General features: G+C 35.8%; 3 protein-coding genes and 1 pseudogene across 3 annotated transcripts; 3 read left to right on the plus strand and 1 right to left on the minus strand.

Moving 5' to 3' along the window:
- Positions 1 to 346: 346 nt before the first annotated feature.
- LOC143588785 (LIM domain-containing protein WLIM2a-like) lies at positions 347 to 1,701 on the plus strand. The gene is made up of 5 exons (XM_077069703.1): positions 347 to 481; positions 803 to 896; positions 987 to 1,006; positions 1,312 to 1,413; positions 1,486 to 1,701. Exons 1-5 carry the CDS (start codon positions 347 to 349, stop codon positions 1,699 to 1,701), a joined length of 567 nt encoding a protein of 188 aa, XP_076925818.1.
- A 3,626-nt stretch (positions 1,702 to 5,327) lies between these two features.
- Positions 5,328 to 8,885, plus strand: LOC143588786 (tetraspanin-10-like). Its single transcript, XM_077069704.1, has 11 exons — positions 5,328 to 5,384; positions 5,465 to 5,577; positions 6,496 to 6,550; positions 6,642 to 6,697; positions 7,282 to 7,329; positions 7,430 to 7,478; positions 7,572 to 7,655; positions 8,239 to 8,306; positions 8,409 to 8,534; positions 8,609 to 8,684; positions 8,789 to 8,885. Exons 1-11 carry the CDS (start codon positions 5,328 to 5,330, stop codon positions 8,852 to 8,854), a joined length of 798 nt encoding a protein of 265 aa, XP_076925819.1. The 3' UTR covers positions 8,855 to 8,885.
- Positions 8,886 to 11,592: 2,707 nt separating this feature from the next.
- Positions 11,593 to 13,956, plus strand: LOC143588778 (putative phospholipid hydroperoxide glutathione peroxidase; annotated as a pseudogene).
- A 5,471-nt stretch (positions 13,957 to 19,427) lies between these two features.
- On the minus strand, positions 19,428 to 22,126 carry LOC143588779 (AT-hook motif nuclear-localized protein 5-like). The gene is made up of 5 exons (XM_077069697.1): positions 21,704 to 22,126; positions 21,119 to 21,186; positions 20,911 to 21,042; positions 20,387 to 20,548; positions 19,428 to 19,814 (listed from the first exon to the last, which is right to left on the minus strand). The coding sequence occupies exons 1-5, from the start codon at positions 22,119 to 22,121 to the stop codon at positions 19,617 to 19,619; spliced, it is 978 nt and encodes a 325-aa protein (XP_076925812.1). The 5' UTR covers positions 22,122 to 22,126; the 3' UTR covers positions 19,428 to 19,616.
- Between the last annotated feature and the right edge of the window lie 1,026 nt (positions 22,127 to 23,152).

Here is a 23,152-nt window from a genome sequence, read left to right on the forward strand (position 1 = left end):
GGTTGAAGAATCTCAACACGCTAACACGCCAACCCGAAACCCGTTAACCCATCAACCCAACACGATTAAACCCCTAGCTTTTCTTGTAACTACACAATGATTACATTGATTAAGTAGAAATATAAGGGGCAATGTGTATGATTTCCTAAGTATTCTTAAAGTTCTTTGATTCCCAATTCACCGAAACATGCATATGTATAGCTCCACTCTTGATGCCAAAACAATCTTGTCCAGTCAATAACACCATTTCATATTTTTATACTTTAAACCATTAATAATTTTTTAGGTTGTTTCTCCATTTTAGTTTTCGTTTGTTTTTCCAAAAAAGTTAGAAGCGTGGTAAGAAATGTCATTTAGCGGGACGATTCAGAAATGCAGGGCTTGTGATAAAACCGTTCATTTCGTTGAAATGGTTTCTGCCGATGGAGTCCCGTATCATAAAACATGTTTTAAATGTGTCCAATGCAATGGAAAGCTTTCGGTATGTATATTGTTTTATTTATTCAAATTGTCTTTAACATGTTCAAATCCAAAATTTGTGTTTCATTACATCAATTCATTGATCGGTGTTAGAAGATTTTCAGTTTTCCTATTTCTTTCTTTAATTACAGATATAGGATCGATCCAATACGTTTGGTCATTTTTATTAACAAATGTTGGCTTGGTTTTAAAAAATTATCATGTTATTAAAAAATCACCTTACCACCCATAATTTAGTATAAGATAATTTAAATACACAAAATTGTCCTTATTACTACTATTTTTATCTTCGGGCATTATGTTTATAATGTTTATGTGTTAGATGAGTAGCTACTTTCAATTGGATGGATCACTCTATTGTAAACCTCATTTCGATCAAAAGTTCAAGGAGCTTGGAGGCGTCTCGAGAATGCCTTGTATGCTTTCTACAAATTAAATTATCGTTTGCTATGTAATTATTTCGATCGTTAAAATTTTTTACTGACTTGAGTTTATGTGATCATCAGCTAGCAGAGCAAATGACTTGGTATGCAATGTTACTCTCTTTTAACTCGTCTAAGTTCACAATATATGTACATGCATCAATAAATGGTCGTTTAATACATAACCAGTTTTATATAGCTAACTATAAGAAACATATAAAGATGTGTACTTCTTGTCTTGGTTGCGATACATAAACAATTAAATAATTTCCTCTTTACTAACCAAGTTTTACAAGTATTATACGATTCTCGTAATTCTTTATTTAAAATTGGTTGTATATTAAGTGCACCCACCCACATATCTATAATTGTATAAATAATAAAATTTGAACCTAGTCTTTTTTAACAGGGACGGAGTCCTAGCAAACTTGCTAGCAAACTATCTTCCATGTTCTCTGGGACCGTGGACAAATGCGCAGTTTGTAGCAAAACTGTGTATCCACTTGAAAAGGTTTGTTTGAACTCTTAAATTTCAAAATATGTATAATTGGTTCGTGACATTTTACATATGATCGATTTGTAGGTAACCGTGGAGGGAGAATTTTACCATAACCAGTGCTTCCGATGCGCTCAAGGAGGCTGCAAACTCACGCCATCTAACTACGCAGCTTTAGATGGGACTTTATTCTGCAAACCTCACTTTGCTCAACTATTCAAAGAGAAGGGTAGTTATGCTGACTTTGCAAAAGCAGGCTCAGCAAAAAATAAACCTGAATCCACAACAGAACCGGAGTCATAATCTATATAAAGGTGTTAAAGAGTCACCAACGGACATATTCGGCTTGGTTTTTTGCTTGGTATTTGTTGTTTGATTAAATTACTAAGTTAAAAAAAAGTCAGAAATTTAAATTTTCTACATAAAGAGTATTTATATTTATCATTACGGATTGAGTGAGAAAACTCGGTTGTTGTATCCATGTATATTTCAAATATTTGGAATATCAAATTTATACAATGTGAAATTAGAGTTATGTTCAAAACGTTATAAATTCTAGGCCGTTTTGGTTTATCGAGCCAGAAATATGACGTGATCTTGTATAGTTAGTCCGATTATCTTATTCTTTGAGCTACGTACCAAGTCAGAGTACCACGTGATCAGTGAACGATGATCTCATTGTAAAGCTACACTAGGTTCTAACGGTTACGGAATCATTGAACAATGAGTCAGGAAAGAGAATATATAATTTTAACCAGAGTTATAGCTAGTTTTTTAAGGCTGTGTTATGGTGGGGTGAAAGGTGAAAAAAAGTGTTGCCATGTAGACGCCACATATGAAGGTGTGTGATATGTGCAGAATTGATAGAGAGAATTAGAGAGAAGAAACTAAGAAATGTTCATTCAACTGATAGATGATTTTCATTAACGACTCAACTGATTAAGTATAGATGACTAATCTTTACATTTGACCTCTATACTATTACTATTGACAACTCTAGTCCTTACACTATTATGACCATAACAATACTCCCCCCATAAAGAGTTCTTGACCTCAAGAACTACAAAGAAATTTGAAACAAAAATTTGGCAAATCAAAGCAACTAATAGTATAAGCCCATTTGATGAATGCCAGTGCATGAGAGAACTGCAATTGTAATATAAACGAAACTTCTAGTTCCGTCAATTAAAGGAGTGTCTTCCAATTGAGCTAACACTTGACCACAACTAAATCACTCAGCTTTTGCAGGACTTCCCCAAGTTCTGTTAGTATTGATACTGGAGTGTTGATGTTGATCATATGTTCCGGAAGTTGCCCAAACTTGACAGGCCCGTCTACTACTTCCATGCCTTTTAATCCACTCCAATAACAAACATCAACCCTCTTTTTCCCATAGAAGGTTGCTGCACCCAATCCTTCTTTCATAGAAGTCCCATAATCAAACTTTGCATTAAGGCATTTAACGACTTGATTGGCAATATATATAATAGCCATATCAATTGTTCCTCGGTTTTGATTTTGTTGAACACAAAATGGATGCCGCGCCACCACTATGAAACCATCCAAATAACACCCCATATCATATGATATGCTAAAACATGCTAGAGCAGATTCTTGGGCCACAAGACTTATTTGGTGTCTTATCAATTCTAACTTCATGCTTTTAATATTCACCCCACAAACCTCTCTAATATTAGAATTACTGAACACAATATCAACTCGGTTCAGATCTTCGCTTAGCATCTTCACTGTTGTCCTTGATTGCTTTGTGGTTGTGACAAACGGGCCTTGTTGCCAACTCAGTTTCCATTCAAAAGTGTCAACAACTATCCATTGAACATATTGTATTACCAGTTTGAAATTACATGTATTACAAATTGAATAAGCTGTCAAGTGCCAACCTGGTTTCCATTCAAAAGTTCCAAGACTTAATATCAAATCAATACCTAATATTCCTATTTCCTCAATATCCTTGCTATTACAAATTTGAATTTGAGTGTTTAGATTGTCTACAGAATACTCAAACACACCAATTTCCTTTATATATCGGCAGCCTTTCATAATCACCATAAGAAACATCGGTCTAGCTTTCCACCTATGCCAAATATACCCCATTTCATCCCTTTTTAATGCCTTTCCCATAGCATCAGTAGAGAAACAAACCATTATTAACATCTCATGATTACCCATTTTTTCAATTTTAGATGGAACATCCGATTCACTTTCAATTTCCACTACTTCAACATTAACAAATTCCCGAATTTTCATATTCATTGCCATCATCATCCTTTCCGGATAATGAATTTTTAGCATCAACCACATATTCCTCTTGGATTTCTAAGACCTTATGATCAGGCATTTTATCAAACATCTTGTGTGCACAATTAATTTCTTTGGATTATCAAGAACTATTAGGGTATTGAGAAAGAGAATCACTTACATCCAAATTATTTGATTCATTGGTTGAAATAATCCATTAATTGTTACCCATTTCTATTCATTTGACGAAGATCTACATCTTCATAATTCCACAGCAGTGGTGGATGATCTACTATAGTTCCCTCCAATTCAATATCGTCTAGGCTCCTGGTGGTGTTTGTGCCCTACACTACTGACTTGGCTAGGTTTAGCACCTCCTTCTCTTCTCCCACAACACAATCTAAAGTAACCAACGCTTATAAAAGAATGCAAGTACAAAAATGATTAAAGTTGACTCGAACGAATTTTATGAAAGTGTTAACCGATTTGATAAATACGGTTTTGGAAAGCCACGCACCAAATCGAATGAGTTGGTTTGGTGATTTTTTCTAATTATTTTCAAAAACCTTGCTTTAAATGTTTTATTTTGACTTATAAGATGGTTTATGAATATTAAACATATTTATAATCTCCATCTGTTCGGTTTACACGACAACCCAAAACGTAATCTGTTAACCGAACCATTAAACCTGATGTCACACTATCATTAATCTTGAGAGGACTTATGATAAGTTGATGTAATTATTTGTAAATCAATTTTATAAAAGGTATATTGGTTTTTATTAATTTCAACTATCGTCTTTTGGTCACTACCGGTCCCAACTAACGAATTTGCTGCTGACGGTCCCAACTTTTAACGTATTTGTTCCTAATGGTCCGTGACTAACAAAATCCTAACGTCGTTAGTTTCAGATCGCCGGAACATTTTTGGCCGAAAAACTCAATTTTTCTCGAAATCTCAACATTTATGTCCCAAACATCTTGGTAGCTTTGTATTGGACCTTTAGGAACTTTTTTCTAGTAAAAGCCCCAATTATTGAGGTCGTCGGAAACCCTAAAATCATCGACGGAATCGGTTGATGGTGCTCAAGTGGTGGTAGTTGGTTGGCGGTAAGTCAATTGGTGGTGGTTGCGGTGTTCAGGTGATGTTTTCCGGCAACAAATTTGACTTTTCCAGTCAAAAACATTTTTCCGATGACCTAAATCTAACGGCGTTAGGATTTTGTTAGTCATGGAACATTAGAAAAAAATACGTTAAAAGTTGAGACCATCAGCATCCAATTCATTAGATGGGACCGACATTGATGAAAAGACAATAATTAAGATGAATAAAAACCAATATTACCTTTACGAAAAAAATAAAAAAACTATAAAAGCACCATATTTAACGGTCAATGAAAGATGCCCACTCGACATTAAATGTTTTCATACAAAACAGTAAAACACTCGTGAAGTTTTAATAATGTTCATGTGCAACATCGTGCTCTTTTTTAACAATAAATCTTAATAATAAATAAACTTTTTATAAATAAAAACAAAAAAAAAACAATTTTATCTTCTTGGATTTTGTGGGTTCCACAGTTCCAAGACCAAACCTTAACATCTACAAACACAAATGACAAAACCCGTCACTCATGTTTCTTAATTAATCAGGTCTGAATAATAAGAATATGAGTAGTGCAGGAACAAGCACATTTGTTATCAGATGGGTTAATTTCTTGTTCATGGTATGTCCCTAAATCTTTTAGCTTGAATGCACATCAACTGTTTGATGAAATGCTTGACTGACATCAACTTCACATTTTAGCTAGTAGCTGTGGTGGTCATAGGATTTGGAGTGTGGATGAGGAGTCATCATGATGGTTGTCATAAGTTCCTCACGCTACCGGTTACGACACTCGGTTTCTTAATCTTTGTAATGTAAATAAGGAGTCCCATTAATATTAGGGGTGCAAACGAGCCGAGCCGAGTTTCGAACTCTATTTTGAAAGCTCGAGCTCGGCTCATGAGTAGATTTTCAAGCTCGATCTTGGCTCAGGCTCGGCTCATTTACTATTTATCAAATATTTTTTATATAGTTATAATTATTTTTATATATTTTTTTCTATTGTAATTTTATGTATAAAATAATATATATTATTTAGTTATTTTTATTTATTTTTTCATAACATTATATTTATTAATTAATAACTAATAAAGATGTATTTTAAAACATTATATAAATGACAGGCTCATTTAGGCTTGGCGAGCCGGCTCGAGCTCGATATGTGAAGTTCGGGCTCTTTTATTAAATGAGCTTACTTTTAGGCTCAAGCTCGGGCTCGATTAAGCTCGACTCGATCAAGTTTTTTAGCGATCCAATATCGAGCAGCTCGCGAGCAGCTCGGCTCATGAGTAGATTTTCAAGCTCGAGCTCGGATCGGGCTCGACCGTTTACTGTTTATCAAATATTTTTTATATAATTATAATTATTTTTATATATTTTTTCTATTGTAATTTTATGTATAAAATAATATATAGTATTTAGTTATTTTTATTTATTTTTTCATAGCATTATATTTATTAATTAATAACTATTAAATATATATATTTTAAAAATTATATAAATGACAGGCTCGCTTAGGCTCGCGAGCCGGCTCGAGTTCGATATGTGAAGTTCGGGCTCGCTTATTAAACGAGCTTACTTTTAGGCTCGGGCTCGATCGAGTTTTTTAACGATCCGATCTCAAGCAGCTCGGATCGTTTGCACCCCTACCCATTATCTTTCGTTCAAAAACTAGTTTCTATGTTTGATGGTTGATCTCAAAGTTATTAAATATTTGTATTTGCATTTTCCAGTTCGGTCATCGGGTTTATGGGAGCACTAAAGAGCAATTCTATATTGTTATGGACGGTATATTCATGTACCGAAGTTGTTATAATTAACCTTATGATTTTGTTACAGTCTTGTAATTGTTTCGTGATATTTTTAAACTTAATTGCAGTATTTGGTCATGCTGTTTCTGGTTTTGGTTGTGATACTTGTCTTTACGGTCTTGGTGTAAGTGTACTTGGTTGATTATATACATGATGATTTCATGATGAGATTAGGGTTGTAAACGAGCCTACCCGAGCCTGAGCTTGGCTCATTTTGACTTACGAAAGCTCGAGCTCGAGATTGGCTCGTTACTAGCTCTTTTCAAGCTCAGCTCTTGAGTTGTTTTTAAGCTCGGGCTCGACTCTTTTATTATTTTTTAATTTATATACATTTTTATATATTTTGAGAAAAACCTTTTAACGAGCCTAAGCTCGGCGGTGCAGTTTGAAATTAATATATAGAAGTTCCAAGGAAGTCAAACTTAAAAATACAGAAGGCTCGTTAAGGCTTGACATTGACGAGCCTAAGTGTAGTACCTTAAACAAGCCAAAGCTTAGCGAAGCTCAGCTCGAGCTCGGTTCAACGAGCCTAAATGAGCTTGCCATACAAGGCTCGAGCTTGGGCTCGATAACTAACGCGCTTTATTTGAAGTCGAAAAAGCTCCGCTCGTTTTGAGCTTTTTATCGATTCGAGCTCGAGTAGCTTGCTAGCAGCTTGAACCGTTTGCACTCCTAGATGAGATATATACTAACTTGTATTGTTGTTAGGTTTATTGTAACAAATAATGCTTCTGGTCACAATGTTGCAGGCTTGAGGTAAGATAAAAGCCACAATTCTATATGTTCTTTTATTTTTTAAGTTTGAATTAGTACAGACGATAAAGTGCGCTATCCGTTAATCTGTTTCTATGATTAGATACAAGGAGTATGAACTCCAAGATTACAGTTCTTGGTTTATTAAAAAAGTAAGTGTATTCCTTTAAACACGCGTTACAAAGTTACCGAGTCATATAAATATATACTAACCAGCTAAGTTTGTTTCATGTATTAATGTTCAGTTAAACGACACACGTAACTGGAAACACCTTCAAAGTTGTTTTGTGAAAACCGAGATTTGTAACAGCCTGCCAAAAAGATACAAAGTATGTGTTTCCTTTCTAACTGTACTCCAACTATAAGGGGTGGCAAATGTGACCCATGGGTTGTAATAAAATGTATATGATGGGTCAGAATGGGTCAAACCAAAAAAAGAAAAGGATTGAAACGGGTCAAAACGGGTTGACATTTCATGCGGTTTTTTTTATTTTTTAATGGAACGAGAAAAATGGAGGAAACATTTTAGTTTTTTTACTTTTTTAGTTTTTGATTTATATTTCGAGTTATGATTTTTTAATTATTTTTTTGAATTTTTTAAAGAGGAGTTTTTAAAATGGGTTGAGATTTCAAAAACCGCTCATTAAAAAATAAAAAAAAATTATTAAAAAATCATAACTCGAAATATAAATCAAAAACTAAAAAAGTAAAAATAAACTAAAATGTTTCCTACGCGTTTCTCGTTCCATAAAAAAACGTAAGAAATGTCAACCCGTTTTGACCCGTTTCAATCCTTTTCTATTTCTAGTTTGACCCATTCTGAACCATTGTATACATTTTATTACAACCCATTCAACCCATGGGTCACATTTGCCACCCCTAGTAAATATGGCTTTTAATTGCTTACTGCAGACTCTCAAACAATACAAACTGGCAGAATTGACTCCCATTGAAACCGGTTGTTGCAGACCACCTTCTCAGTAAGCTTCTTAAAATTTTTTCATTCCCTTAGTTTAGCTCGATGTGGTTATTTTGATCCGTTTACCATTTAAAAACGGGCTTAAAGTGTGTCTGTGTATTAGGTGTGGTTATCCTGCTGTTAATGCATCTTACTATGATTTGAGCTTTCATCCGGTGAGCGCTGACAAGGACTGCAAACTTTACAAGAACTCTAAATCGATCAAGTGCTATAACTGCGATTCGTGCAAGTAAATCATCATTTCGTTTCCACACGTTAGCAACATTTTATGTTATTATGTGACTTATATTGTATTGTTTTTAGGGCTGGAGTTGCACAATACATAAAAACCGAATGGCGGGTGGTTGCAATCTTTAACGTTATCTTGTTCGTGATCTTGGTAATGCACTTTCAACTATCGATGATTATATCATGTGGTAGTTGTAAGATTGATTTTTTTTGTTAACAGGATCTTGAATTCGTGACATTTTTGCTTGGTTGCAGTTGATGATCTATTTCGTGGGATGTTGTGCGAGACGAAATGCTGCCAAGATGAACTCAAAAGCTTAAAAGATTACTAAAATCTTGTTTCAAATATTTTGAATGTTTTGTTGTCTATTATTTCATGGGATTTCTTTATTAGGAAATCGAGTGTGGGTTTCGGTAGAACTGATATGGAAAATTAGCGGGTTGTTTAACGGTCAAAACATGTCATTGCGGAAACTGATTGTTTATTAATGATGGTTGAAATGAGTCGGGTCAACTGACATACGAAACATTTTTTGTATCACTATTCCAAAAGGGGCTAGAGCAATGGCAGAACCAGGAATATTTTCCTATGGGTTTTGAATTTTTCGGTGCTCGATTTTTCTGGCGTCAAAGTTTTCAGGCCCGGATGGGTCAGGTCGGTCATTTGGCCAAATACATAAAACGGAATTTCACTATCATAACAAAAGTATATCGTCGTTCTTTTCATTTCCGAACTGGTGAAGGAGGCGGTAGTCTGGACCTGGTTGATAGAAAAGAAATTGATAGGTTGTTGTTTTTGGCTTTTTTTTTATTTAACTTTTATTTAGGTATTATGTTTAATTTTAATTGGGTTGGACTTATTAACCCTGTTGTTTTTTTCATAATCTATATATCATATGAGTTATTATTAACCCATATATAATGTTTGTTACTAACTTTTATAGTTTTTTTTAAAACTTTTTATATTTTATAAAAGGAAAAATGGTTTTTATTGGTCCCAACTTTTTCATTTTTGCCGGCGCTGGTTCCAACTTTCATTTTGGCTAGCAACGGTCCCAACTTCAACATTCGTTGCTTCCACCAGTCCGCGACTGACGGAGCATTAACTCCGTTATGTTTTTGCTTACGTGTCAATCTGAGTTGTCAAAAACATATTACGTGGCAGCCACCGTGGATTATTGTTTTAGGAAAAATGGTTTTTATTGGTCCCAACTTTTTCATTTTTGCCGGCGCTGGCCCCAACTTTCATTTTGGCTGGCAACGGTCCCAACTTCAACATTCGTTGCTTCCACCAGTCCGCGACTGACGGAGCACTAACTCCGTTATGTTTTTGCTTACGTGTCAATCTGAGTTGTCAAAAACATATTACGTGGCAGCCACCGTGGATTATTGGTTTATTACGTGGCAGCCACCAGAACCCTAACTCTTCAACGCTCACTCAAAACCACCGGATCCGCCCTCTCCGTCTTCGCTTCCGGCGAACCCCTCGCTGTCGCCGACCAAACTCCCGCCGTCCTCCTCCCCACCCCTTCCTCCACCTCCACCAAACCCCCTTCATTCCACCGCCACCAACCCCCACCACCACCGTCGGCGCCGTCGACCCCGTCTCCATCTGTTGCTAGCTCAAAACCCAGATCGGTTCCGGCGGCCGCCGTTAACCTCCATCAATGAACCTGTTTTAAATCGAATCTGATTTGAAGAGGAATTGGATGCGTACCGATAAGACCAAGGGAGAATTTGGTGATGACGGTGCCGGTGATGGCGAATCTAACGAGGAACGGCCAGTTCCGGTTGAACTCTCGCTTGAAGAATACGGGCCATGGATCGAACTTCGTCATTCTCTCTTTCTCTGTGTGTTGTGTGGCGACTCAGTGGTGTTTGTGTGTGAAGAGGGTTTGGTGGAGGTGGAGGAAGGGGTGGGGAGGAGGACGGTGGGAGTTTGGTCGGCGACAGCGAGGGGTTCGCCGGAAGCGAAAACGGAGAGGGCGGATCCGGTGGTTTTGAGTGAGCGTTGAAGAGTTAGGGTTCTGGTGGCTGCCACGTAATAAACCAATAATCCACGGTGGCTGCCACGTAATATGTTTTTGACAACTCAGATTGACACGTAAGCAAAAACATAACGGAGTTAGTCGCAGACTAGTGGAAGCAACGAATATTGAAGTTGGGACCGTTGCCAGCCAAAATAAAAGTTGGGACCAACGCAGGCAAAAATGAAAAAGTTGGGACCAATAAAAACCATTTTTCCTAAAACAATAATCCACGGTGGCTGCCACGTAATATGTTTTTGACAACTCAGATTGACACGTAAGCAAAAATATAACGGAGTTAGTGCTCCGTCAGTCGCGGACTGGTGGAAGCAACGAATGTTGAAGTTGGGACCGTTGCTAGCCAAAATGAAAGTTAGGACCAGCGCCGGCAAAAATGAAAAAGTTGGGACCAATAAAAACCATTTTTCCTTTATAAAAAAATATTCATTACTAAAACATATTTTAACTAAATTTTTCATAATCTGCAAGTTCAAATATTATTTTAAATAGATACTATAGGTTCGCTCATTAAACGTACCATACCTATATGTTATGTATAAAATCAAAAATTGACAGGGTTCGGCTGTACCCGATAAAGCGTATGTGGCTCCACCATTGGGCTAGCGACACATCTTGTTGCCTGTTTACCTTCTACATAGACGTAAACACTACTCCTATTACAAAATAGTTAAACAGTCAGTAATCAATTTTTCTTTATGAATCATAAGTCATAACTAAGTTTAACCCATTTATTTGTTAAGGGATTAAAATGTAATATTTCATTACTATTATTATAATTTATAATTGACATTTTCCATTCAAAGCTTGCAAATCGTAAATCGGTGGACAAATGAAACATGTCGAAACCCAAAAAGGCAAAAAAATTTGTTTCCAGTAATTAATATTTTTTATTTTGGCCTATAATTTCCATTGGCATAAATAAATTGAATGAAGCATTTGTGGCACGTACAGGTTTTGTTAAACAATCAATTGCAAAAGATACCACCTGTTGTGTTTGAATCAGATTTTGCCATGGCCAAAACATTGCATGACATCACCGTTAAGGTTTGATCAATTTTGCTTTTCATAATTATTACATGTTTACATGTTGTGGATTTGTCAAAGAATACATATAGTAGTTTTATATGTAAGGCTGGCCTATAGAGAACGGATTGGCGATTATTGCTATTTCGAAAGAAATGTTTGAGATCATGGATTACAAAGAGTTGATCGAGGATTCGAGGGACTTTGCTTTAAAAAATGCTAGAAGTGCTTCACGTTTTGTTTTTTTGCTAAAATACTTTTGTTTGGTTTATTATTGATATTGCATTATTTAAATTAGGCATATTGGTTTTTATTAATCCCAGCTATCGTCTTTTGGTCACTACCGGTCCCAACTAACGAATTGGCTGCTAACGGTCCCAACTTTTAAAGTATTTCTTCCTACTGGTCCGCGACTAACATAACCCTAATGTTGTTAGTTTCAGGTCGCCGGAAAAATGTTTTTGACGGAAAACTCAATTTTTTCCCGAAAACTCACCATTTTCGTGCCAAACATCTTGGTAACTTTGTAACGGACCTTTAGGAACTTTTTCTATTAAAAGCCCCATTTATTGAGGTCTTCGGAAACTCTACCATCATCGGAATCGGTTGATGGTGCTCAAGTGGTGGTAGTTGGTTGGTGGTGAGTCAATTGGTGGTGGTTGCGATGTTCAGGTGGTGTTTTCCGGCAACAACTTTGGCTTTTCCGGCCAAAAACGTTTTTTTGACGACCTGAAACTAATGGCGTTAGGATTCTGTTAGTCGCGGACCATTAGGAACAAATACGTTAAAAGTTGGGACCGTCAGAAGCCAATTCATTAGTTGGGACCGGCAGTGACCAAAAGGAAATAGCTGGGATTAATAAAAACCAATATACCTTTAAATTATATATGAATTATTAAGTTTGTATTTTCGGCCCGTTGTTTTACATGTCCCATGCCTTGAATGTGTTTGTATTCTCGGGGACGACCCTGGTTATACGGGCATATAGCGAATGTAAAATAATATAGGGTGTGGTATGTTTAACGCAACCCTTTATATAGATTTTCATGTGCTATGATATTCGGTTTTTTGCAACCAGGATGCTAAAGGACAGGATGTTTCACTTAGCATGTACAAGGGAAAAGTCTTGCTAATTGTCAATGTTGCTTCACAATGGTACGCTCAAAGATTTCATTTTTGTCGATTATTCGACACGAATCTTATCCACCCCTTTGGCCTTTTGATATGAAGGTCACATTTGTTGTTGATTTTGTTTCTTTTTTATAAACTACAGTGGCTTTACTAATTCTAATTATTCTGAGTTTAACAACCTTGTACCTCAAGTACAAGGATCAAGGTTGGTTTTCAATCTTTCTCTTGATCCTTTTGACTCATCCTATGATATTGTCAAGTGTCAGCTCACTTTGACATGTGACATGTGTTTATTAATTCTTACAGGTTTTGAGATTCTTGCGTTCCCTTGCAACCAGTTTGGCGCGCAAGAACCTGGATCCAATGAACAAATCCAAGAGTTTGCTTGCACGCGTTTTAAAGCCGAATACCCTGTCTTTAGTAAGGTTTGTGCGTTTTGTACTTTAAAACCATCGTTTGTTGATCAGTTCTTCATGTTAGTAATAGAAAAACATGATAATATGATAAACATGTGATTATATGCGTACCTGTTTTAGCATGGAGATTAATTAGTAACCGCATCAGAGTAGGATGTGGACGAACTGATTGTCAGCTTGGTCGAGTTCCCCTTTAGAATGTATAGTTAAGGATGAGATTAGGGTTCTTAAGAGGCACCCGGTTTTGGGAGAGAGGAGACACACGAATTTGATATGTGTGTGATTAAGTTATGATGCTAATTTATTCTCTCCTTTTATATACACCCAGGGGAAAGCCTTTATTAACTAGTAACGGTAATATGGTCCGTAAACAGTTACCAAACTAATATATAATAAGGTATAATTAATATTTTGATCTATTATAATATAAATGATTATAATTATTGGTCACATATAAATATATGTAAATATATATTTATTCTTACATCATTATCATTAAAAATAAATTAAACCTTTGACGACTATATGATTCGTAGGTGAATGTGAATGGGAAAGATGCGGATCCTTTGTACAAATTCTTGAAATCGAGCAAAGGAGGGTTTCTTGGGGACGCTATAAAATGGAACTTTACGAAGTTTTTAGTTGACGGTGAGGGCGAGATTGTTGACCGTTATGCACCCACCACCAGTCCTTTGAGCATCGAGGTAAATTATGTTTTGTGTTATAATCTTTTTATGTTATAAATGTACAAACATTTTACTGTTGAATGCAGAAGGATATAAAGAAGCTGCTTAATATTGCTTAGCTGCTGTTTCATGAGTCATTCTAGCAACCATTGATGTTACTAGGTAGTTTATGATTGAGTTATATCACGTTTAATGTTTTTTGAATGAAGTTTGTTTGGGTTATCTTTCAATTCTGTAATCAACCAGAACATGTTTTCATGTAATTATTTCATGCATGCATGCAAAAACTCTTTTAATCAATCTATGTATTTTTAATATCTTTATTGCATATTAGTAATACTGTTTTTAATATGAAATTTGAAAATAATGTACTAAGACAGAGAAAAATATGTGTTAAAATAAACCAAATGACATAGGGTGCATGTGAGTGATTTGGAGCGGCGGCAGCAGCAGTAGTTTAACTGTATTTTGTATTTAGAGTAAAATATTATTTGCATCCTATGTTGAATAAGAGAGCAACTCGCGACTCTATTTTTAAAATTTTATTTTTAAGATTTCATTGTCTGACTCCTTGTGTCTCCAATTTCTTTACACCTTGCGTCTGTCCCTCTAACACAGTCAAGTTTAACTATGACCGGGAGCAAAATCGTGGGCGTGATGGTGATTATTGGTAATTTAACATGCCGAGGGGCAAAATGATAATGTTATAATTTGACAGATTTTTAACATCCATGCGAGCGACAAATTGGCGAAGCGACGCAAGGGGTAACGAAATTGGAGATAGGGAGTCAAATAGTTAAAAGTTTAAATATGAGGTCGCATGTTGTTTCTGCCAAGGATGCAAACACACTTTACTCTTGTATTTATTAAATTTATAAATTAATTTTTAAGCATGTAGTGGTTAATTGAATGTTTGGGATTCAGTTTGAAAACATCTTATTGGCTTTTTCAAAAAGGCAATAAGTTAAGAGATGTCTGGTCATTACAAAAATCATTTCTATTTTAGCTTTTTAAAGGAGTAAAAATACAATTTCTAAAAAACCAAAATTTAGGCTTTTTAAAATAACTTTGTAAAAAAGCCAATAAGCTGTTTCAAACTCAATTTCAAACATGCTCAAACTTTGTACTTATTTATGTATTATAAAAGGAAAATTGGTTTTTATTGGTCCCAACTATTTCATTTTTGTCGGCGCTGGTCCCAACTTTCATTTTGGCTGGCATGTGTTGGGATGATATAAGAATGTAATAAGTTAAGTATAAACCCATATCCACGGTGGCTATCACGTAACATTTTTTTGACAACTCAGATGGACACATCAGCAAAAACATAACGAAGTTAGTACTCCGTTAGTCGCGGACTGGTGGAAGAAACGAATGTTAAAGTTGGGACCGTTACCAGCCAAAATGATAGTTGGGACCAGCGCCGACAAAAACTAAATAGTTGGGACCAATAAAAACCAATTTTCCGTTATAAAATAACCAAATAGTTGGAGAATCAACACGTGTTTATCCCCTTTGCCTTTGACACTTTTGGTTACTTAGCTCCAGATGTCGTGGACCTTCTAAACAGAGTTCAAAAAGTCATGCATAGCAATTTATCGGCTCATAAGAATCAAAACTTTGTTTTTAGTAGGATTGGGTTTGCTATCCAAAAAGGGGTTGCAGCGCAGCTTGTTGCCCACTTACCTGCCACTTCATTGTAAATCGTTTGGTTGGTTTCAACGAATATATTCATTTCTTTTAGATGCCAGAAAAAAGTATATGTACTTAAAGCTAATATTTTATACCATAGAGTCATCAAGCAAACTTTTATTTTACAACTAAAAGAGTCCATGCATGCACACTCCACTTTTTACATTAATTCCTCCTAGGAATTGAATGAACAATTTACAAGTCTTAGTGCAAAAGCATCGTCTCTGAAAACCACCGCATTTGCCACCGGAAAAGCCCTCATTTCTGCAAACCAGACCACAGTTATTCTCCCTTACGCACGTCCCATGGAACCCATGGCTCTGCGACTCGCATATCCTCGCCTCCACCACCATCTTCTTTCCACCTTCAACTGCAAATTAATTTACCAAGTCAACATCATGCACACATTTTTTTTTTTGCTGGATCAGGCGGTTTTACAATAATAAAAGTGATTTTCGATGGCTGACTAATTAAATTTTAAGTGCTTTTAGGTAATTTGTTGTCTCAAATAACAGATTATGAGCTACTTTTCCCAAGCATGTCATCCAATTATGGCATGTGGGATCCGCTATCTCGAATAGCGGATTACACATACCACCATTTTTGTACGATAACATTGACTGTCACTTGGAAAATTCGCTATTTGAGATAGCAAATTACCTAAAAGCACTTAAAATTTAGTCAGTCATTGAAAATTACTTTTATTATTGTAAAACCACCTAATCCATGAAAAAAAAATCACATCATTCATGCATGCATCATTTGAGTTTAGTCATCCAATTGTGATAATATGTGGAAGCCGCTATCTCAGACAGCGGATTACGCATACCACCATTTTTGGACGATGGCTTGGAAAATTAGCTCGTAATCCGTTATCTGAGATAGCAAATTACCTAAAAATACTTAAAATTTAGTCAGCCACCGAAAATCGAAAATCACTTTTATTATTGTAAAACCACCTAAAAATATCACATCATGCATGCATGCAAGAAGCTAGGTAAAGACATGATATAATATAGGAAATAATAAGTTACATGGAAGTAAGAGCTGGATGAAGATGAGAAGGATGAGGAAGACTACGCCATGGATGCAGCTACTTTTCGCCATTGTTAATGTGCTAGCTAGCTGTAGTGTGTTAATGGTGGTGCTATTGAATATTCATGTGTAGATCTTGGATTTATTTATATATGACGACATCAATTGGCAGGATGGAAGGGTGGTGTGTGTGTCTTACACTTGTACTCGTCCTTCCTACACGTTTCACTTTCGTCTGTCACAACACACTTGAAACTTGAACCTTTTGTTTTAATTTCGTTTTCGTTTTCTTTTAGCGGATGAATATAAATTATTAAAAAGTTTACTTAATACAAAGTTTGTCGCTGGCCTTTTGTCCAATGACTTAAAAGGTTGACGGTATAAAGTACGAAATCTGGCTTAAGAAGGTTTTTTATAATGATGGGCAGGGTCGGTGTATTCTTGACCGAGGCATCTTTTTTTAAGAGGGCTAAATTTTTTTATATATTATTAAAAAAAATAATTCTTATGAATAATAATTGAAGTTTTATTAAATTTTGACCTCTCTAAAAATTGTTGGGCAAAAAAATTTTTTTATTCATAATCCAATGAATAAAATTTAGGTTATTGGGCCTAAATCAAAATAAAAGAACAAAAAAAAATAATAATCTGTTAGAAGAAGATGAAGAGGAAGATGAAGCCGATCAAAATAAGGTCTCTGGGATTTGACATGCTTCGTTGTTCCTCGTCCCCCCCCCCCCTCACTCTTCGGTTCTCTACCACTAGTCACCACCAGCTCTAGCAGTCTGTCGCCGCTTGTGTCGTCGAATAGAACACCGGCGCCCACCACCACACCAGCTAAGTGACTCACCAAGGCATGATTTTAAGTTTTAACTATTTGGTCATATTATTTTGGTATATTGGTTTTTATTAATCTCAACTATCGTCTTTTGATCACTGCCGGTCATAACGAATGAATTGGCTGCTAACGGTCCCAACTTTTAGCGTATTTGTTCCTAACAGTCCACGACTAATAGAATCCTAACGTCATTAGTTTCAGGTCGTTAGAAAAACGTTTTTTTTTTCCGGAAAACTCAATTTTTTTCCCGAAAAACTCAACATTTCCGTCCCAAACATCTTGGTAACTTTGTAACGGACCTTTAGGAACCTTTTTTCTAGTAAAAGCCCCAATTATTGAGATCGCCAGAAACCCTAGAACCATCGTCGGAATCGGTTGATGGTTCTCAATTGGTGGTAGTTGGTTGGCGGTGAGTCAATTGGTGGTGGTTGCGGTGTTCAAGTGGTGTTTTCTGGCAACAAATTTGACTTTTCTGGCCAAAAATGTTTTCCCGACGCCTGAAACTAACGGCGTTGAGATTCTGTTAGTCGCGGACCATTAGGAATAAATACGTTAAAAGTTGGGACCGTCAGTAGCCAATTCATTAGTTGGGACCGACAATGACCAAAATTTAATAGTTGAGACTAATAAAAACCAATATACTTATTATTTTATGGTTGTTCCGCTATCCAGTCAAACGATTGGACATTTGGATAAATACTTGAGTGATAAATATTCTTTATTAGGTCAAAGGATTTTAACTATACAGAAGCTACGGTATAAAAAGCTTAATTACATGAGTGATAAATAATACTTATTAGTGTTTCGTCAAATGTTGAAAAACTTATATTGTTATATTGTATTTGATTTTTAGGCTTTTAGCAATCGATTGATCAATTATACCTCCTAAAAAATTTTCCAGCGCTCAAAAACGTAAAAAGAGAAACGAGATTATGCAACGAGAAAGTCTCTAGTCGGTGCTATATATAAGCTGGTGTTATAACTTTAGTATCGTTTAAAAAAATTAGCTTATATATTATGTTACTCGTTAGGGCCTACGGGCCCTTTTTTCTTTCGGCTTGGTCGAGGTATATAAATTCTCAAAGACAGCCCTAATGGTAGGTTCCTCTTTAATGGTGCTACTGCGTGAGTTAAGCTTGGAGCGTCAAAATCAGTATGCACGGTTAATATCACATCTCAATAAGGCTCACTCAAATATTGAGGGTAGTTACAGCTGAAACCATAATGTATGTTTGCTTTGTTATGATATTTAGCACTTGAAAAGGTCAACAATAAATGAGTTGCTGCTAACAAGTCAATTATCCAGTGAAAGCTAAGAATTTTGCATCATTTTAGGTATTTGCTTCTTCAATTAGCAAATAAGCTGCTGCTAGAGGAGTTCGTGTGATTGTTTTTCCCTCTGATAAAGTTACTAGTTTACTACTAATGTTGTCGAATAATTGCCAACTTCTTAAACCATTAACTAGCATACGCTTTCACAAAGAGTTAGTGTCACTTCAATAAATGTTGTCGATTTCAATCTATATAAGGAAAATATTTGGTCTATTTTAAATAACGTTTTAGTGTGTTTACCATACACATTTTTAGAATAGAAAAGTTCCTGTTTTCTCTCTATTTATCGGATTAAATTTTTTTGAGAGTTTTATTAAATTGAGCTGTTGCAAACGGCTTCCTTCGCCAAGCTTCCTCACCCCCCCCCCCCCTTCCCGATACCAACCTAGTGGGGCAAACGTTTCCCACTAGAAAAAGCGCCATGTCAGCTTTCCTGTCCTGGTAGGGCAAACGCTCCCTCTAGGAAAGGCGTCACATCAGGTTTCTCACCCGTTCTAAGAAAACGGTTTTTATTTTGCTAAAAAAGCGAACCGAAAATGGTCAGGATCGGACCCCAAGGTCAATATGCGTCATGTGTCGGGATCAAGTAAAAACAAGCGAAAAAGGTCCATTTGTTAACTTGTTAACTAACAGCATGAATGCATTCTAATGAAATGAATATTAATCAGCCACAAATAAGTCATCATAGTGCATTCATTTCAAGATCAACATTACCACCAATTCCCAAATAAACTTCCCTAAAGCTAGTTCAAAATAATAAACGCTCAGACTAATGTCGTTACAAATACGTTAGGCTAACAATAACAATACTCTTAAAAGAACATCAAATCTCTGCTTTCCACAGGGTCATTTACAACAACACGCCTATACAGAGATTCCCAGTCATCCGCGGGTCAGGTCAATCTCAGTATGGGAGTTTCTCGGTTCAGCCCGTGAATCTTGTGGCCATGCAATCGCTTGGCTAGGAACCGGGCTAGCCTCATTCAGCCGAACACCTGGACTCTTTTCTTCTGCTGAGGGTGTGTCGGTAATCGTTCTTTTAGAATTGTTACCACCATACAAGAAACTGCATGCCACCACCTGAAAGACGATACAAATTATGAACATACATTGCAGGGTTCTTTTAAAGATTGCAACTTGTTACCAATTCTTTAAAGATTTTAAGTTTTTACGGGTTCTTTACAGCATTAAACTTGTTACGCAATCTTTTAAAGAGTAAAACTTTTACGGTTTTCTTTCAATATCGAAACTTTTTAAGAAGAATGAAATATTTACTGGGTTCTAACATGATTGTAACTTGTAACGGGTCTTTAAAGATGAAAAGTTTTACGGGTTCTTTAAATATTTAAACTTGTTACGGGATCTTTAAGGATTATAACTTTTACAGGTTTCTTTCAAGACTGGAACTTTAGCTTGTAACGGGTCTTTAAAGATGTAAACTTTAACTTGCAACAAAGGAACTTGTTACGGGATCTTTAAAAATTAAAACTTTTGCAGTTCTTTCAAGATTGAAACTTTTTAAGATGAATGAATTGTTTACGGGTTTCTTTCAAGATTGTAACGGGTCTTTCAAAATAGAAAACTTTTTACCGTTCAAGATTGAAACTTTATATGGGTTTCTATGAAGATTGATAATGGTGCAAGAAAGATACCTGGACCAGGCTGGATGCAATGAGCCTGCCACCTATTGCGCCACCAATAACATGACCGTCGGGGCTGCAAATTGATATACCGAGACCCCCGGTTCGGTGGTTGGGTGCACCAGATTCAGGGAGCAGATAAGAACCTGATAAAGATAGTATCTCGAAACGGCCCTAGAAACAGATTAACCGAACCTAGTAAGATTAAAACATATATTTAACGCGACATCCCCCAAGGGCGCGGTTGTAATTTCACGTAACCTAAGGGGGTGTTTGGGATTCCTTATTTTACCTCCTTATAACTTTTCATTAAGTTAATAAGTTACAAAAGTGTAACTTATGGAACTTTTCCTCTCACAATATAAGCAATCCCAAACACCTTATTACTTTTCAAAAAGTTAATAAGGTATAAGTTGGTGAAAATAAGCAATCCCAAACACCCTCTAAGAGTGGCTTGAAACATTTAGGCTACAAACAACGTTTGAAAATTAAAACCTAAAAGGTAATAATATATGCAACGAATTTAGGGGTCTAACCTCATAAGTGACGGTGCCACCTGAAGATGCGAATTGGCGTAGTTGCACCGCAGAAACCGAACCATTGGCTGACATTATGCATAGAGCCCTTGGCCTTTGTTGTGCAAACGATTGTATCTTTGCAGCAACGTCCTGCAACATTTAACCTTATATAGCTCAATTACCAAAACAAATTTAACAGTGTTGTTTATAATGCAATACTAAGTACCTCTCCAATGTCAACATGGATGATGTGAGGAGTAAAAGCCAATCCTGCCGAAGCGCTCATCCACTCACCTGATGAAATTAGAAAGCAAACTTTCTTTATATATTTAATAAGCAATAATATGGTTTGAGAGAAGATCACACTGCATTGATTTTCTCGTATAAAGAATCTATTCATTTTCATTTACTATGTCTCGTATTGATTTCTCGTTGCATCAAATAACCTTAGTTAACGATTCAAATATCAAACAAAGATTACATCCAAGAAAAATGAACAAGATCACGGATTTGCTTCAACATTATCTATAAAATTATATGATATGTAAACACATAAAACATGAAAATCAACATCTAATGATAGACCAAACTATGCATAACTTAATCCCATCAATAATTCGTTACGACTAACAAATATTCACAAACATAAAACAAACAAAAAAATCTTTGTAAATCACTAAATCCCACATAATCAAATATTTTGATTCGATTAACAAAATTCATAAAGTCCACTCTATGACAAAACATACAAATTAAAATAACACTTAATAATTAAAGTCATTAAGCCAAGTTATTCGGTAAGTCAACATACCAACATTTGCAAGTCTTTGCTTCCTACCACTACCCGGAGGCCTCCCTCGGTTCTTTTTATCCACGGGTGTACCCGAGCCCGGAGACCCACCCGCGGATGATGCGGGCACAAGCGCTAGCGCCATATGCGACCCGTCCGCATATTTCCTAGGCCTACCTCTCTTTTTCTTCACAATGGACTCAGACCCATCACCACCACCACCACTCAAGTTCATGTCATGAGGAAAATTGGGTGATGGGTTATGTTCAACCGGGTAAGATGAACCAATGGGGCCCACCCTCAAGTTGTTATGACCCAAGGGTGACATGTTAGGGTTAGTTTGGGTTTTGAACCCGGGTGGACCCGACCCGGATAGAGGATCCGACCCACTAACTCCTCTGCTGAGATAAAATGATGACATTCCCTCCCTTCCATCCATGCATTTACCCAAAAAAATCAACAAATTTTTAAAGATTATGGACTCAAAACTGAAGATGAAATAAGCAGAAAGTTGCAAACTTTATCAAGGGTTTTTCAATTACAAGCTTAAAAAACCAATTCCACCCATGAAATGAAGGAAATCAAGATAAAAAAAAATGAATCTTTATGCTGCAAGATTCAAGGTTTGGGGTGAAAGTGTGAAACTTGAAGATGAAATTAACAAAAAGTTGCAAACTTTAAGAAGGTTTTTTCAATTACAAGCTTTAAAATCAATTCAACCCATGAAATGAAGGAAATCAAGATAAAAATTGAATCTTATGCTGCAAGATTCAAGTTTTGGGGTGAAAGTGTGAAACTTGAAGATGAAATAAGTAAAAAGTTGCAAACTTTATGAAGGGTTTTTCAATTACAGGCTTAAAAATCAATTTAACCCATGAAATGAAAGAAATCAAGATAAAAATTGAATCTTTATGCTGCAAGATTCAAGCTTTGGGGTGAAACTTGAAGGGTAAATACAGTAACAAGATTTTGAAGATGAAATGAGTGTAGAATTGGAAAATTTTAGCCCATGTACTGATATAAGCCTCTGCAAAGAGGCAAGCAGATGGTTTATATTTAAAGGGGGGTAATGACTAATGAGAAACCCTAGATTGAAATTGAAGTGAAGATGAAATGAAGAAGAGAGAGGATAGTGTGGGAGAGGTAGTAGTGACAAAAGTGAAATAATAATAACAATAATTTAATTTGAAAATAGCTTTAGTGAATTAAAGAATTGAAGAATGCATTTGTTATTCTAAAAGTAATGGTTAATTATTAGGAAAATAATTGTTTTTGTTGATCCTCATTTTTTAATATTTTTTTTCTAACAACATTTTAAAACGCTTTTAATATTTGAGTCTAACTTTAATGGGATGCCAATTGTGAAACGATTTAAGTCTAACTCGTCGAAGAACACTATCAAAGATGAAACCTAATATTATAAAAAAAAACTGAAAACCTTTTTAAGTCTCGTTTTAAACATTAAAATTT

The sequence above is a fragment of the Bidens hawaiensis genome, unplaced genomic scaffold (assembly GCF_021521415.1).
Source record: "Bidens hawaiensis isolate Kalapana, Puna unplaced genomic scaffold, B.hawaiensis_p1.1 tig00036767_1, whole genome shotgun sequence".
Taxonomy (NCBI): Eukaryota; Viridiplantae; Streptophyta; class Magnoliopsida; order Asterales; family Asteraceae; genus Bidens; species Bidens hawaiensis.

Bases quoted from the DNA above. Each gene is read 5' to 3' on its own strand.
- LOC143588785 (XM_077069703.1), top strand. From the start codon at position 347: ATGTCATTTAGCGGGACGATTCAGAAATGCAGGGCTTGTGATAAAACC. The intron at 897-986 runs GTATGCTTTCTA...TGTGATCATCAG, and splicing joins AGGCGTCTCGAGAATGCCTT to CTAGCAGAGCAAATGACTTG. The intron at 1,007-1,311 runs GTATGCAATGTT...CTTTTTTAACAG, and splicing joins CTAGCAGAGCAAATGACTTG to GGACGGAGTCCTAGCAAACT.
- LOC143588786 (XM_077069704.1), top strand. From the start codon at position 5,328: ATGAGTAGTGCAGGAACAAGCACATTTGTTATCAGATGGGTTAATTTC. The intron at 5,578-6,495 runs GTAAATAAGGAG...TGCATTTTCCAG, and splicing joins GGTTTCTTAATCTTTGTAAT to TTCGGTCATCGGGTTTATGG. The intron at 6,551-6,641 runs GTATATTCATGT...ACTTAATTGCAG, and splicing joins ATTCTATATTGTTATGGACG to TATTTGGTCATGCTGTTTCT.
- LOC143588779 (XM_077069697.1), bottom strand. From the start codon at position 22,121: ATGGATGGAAGGGAGGGAATGTCATCATTTTATCTCAGCAGAGGAGTT. The intron at 20,549-20,910 runs GTTAGACCCCTA...ATCTGTTTCTAG, and splicing joins GTGGCACCGTCACTTATGAG to GGCCGTTTCGAGATACTATC. The intron at 19,815-20,386 runs GTATCTTTCTTG...ATCGTCTTTCAG, and splicing joins TTGCATCCAGCCTGGTCCAG to GTGGTGGCATGCAGTTTCTT.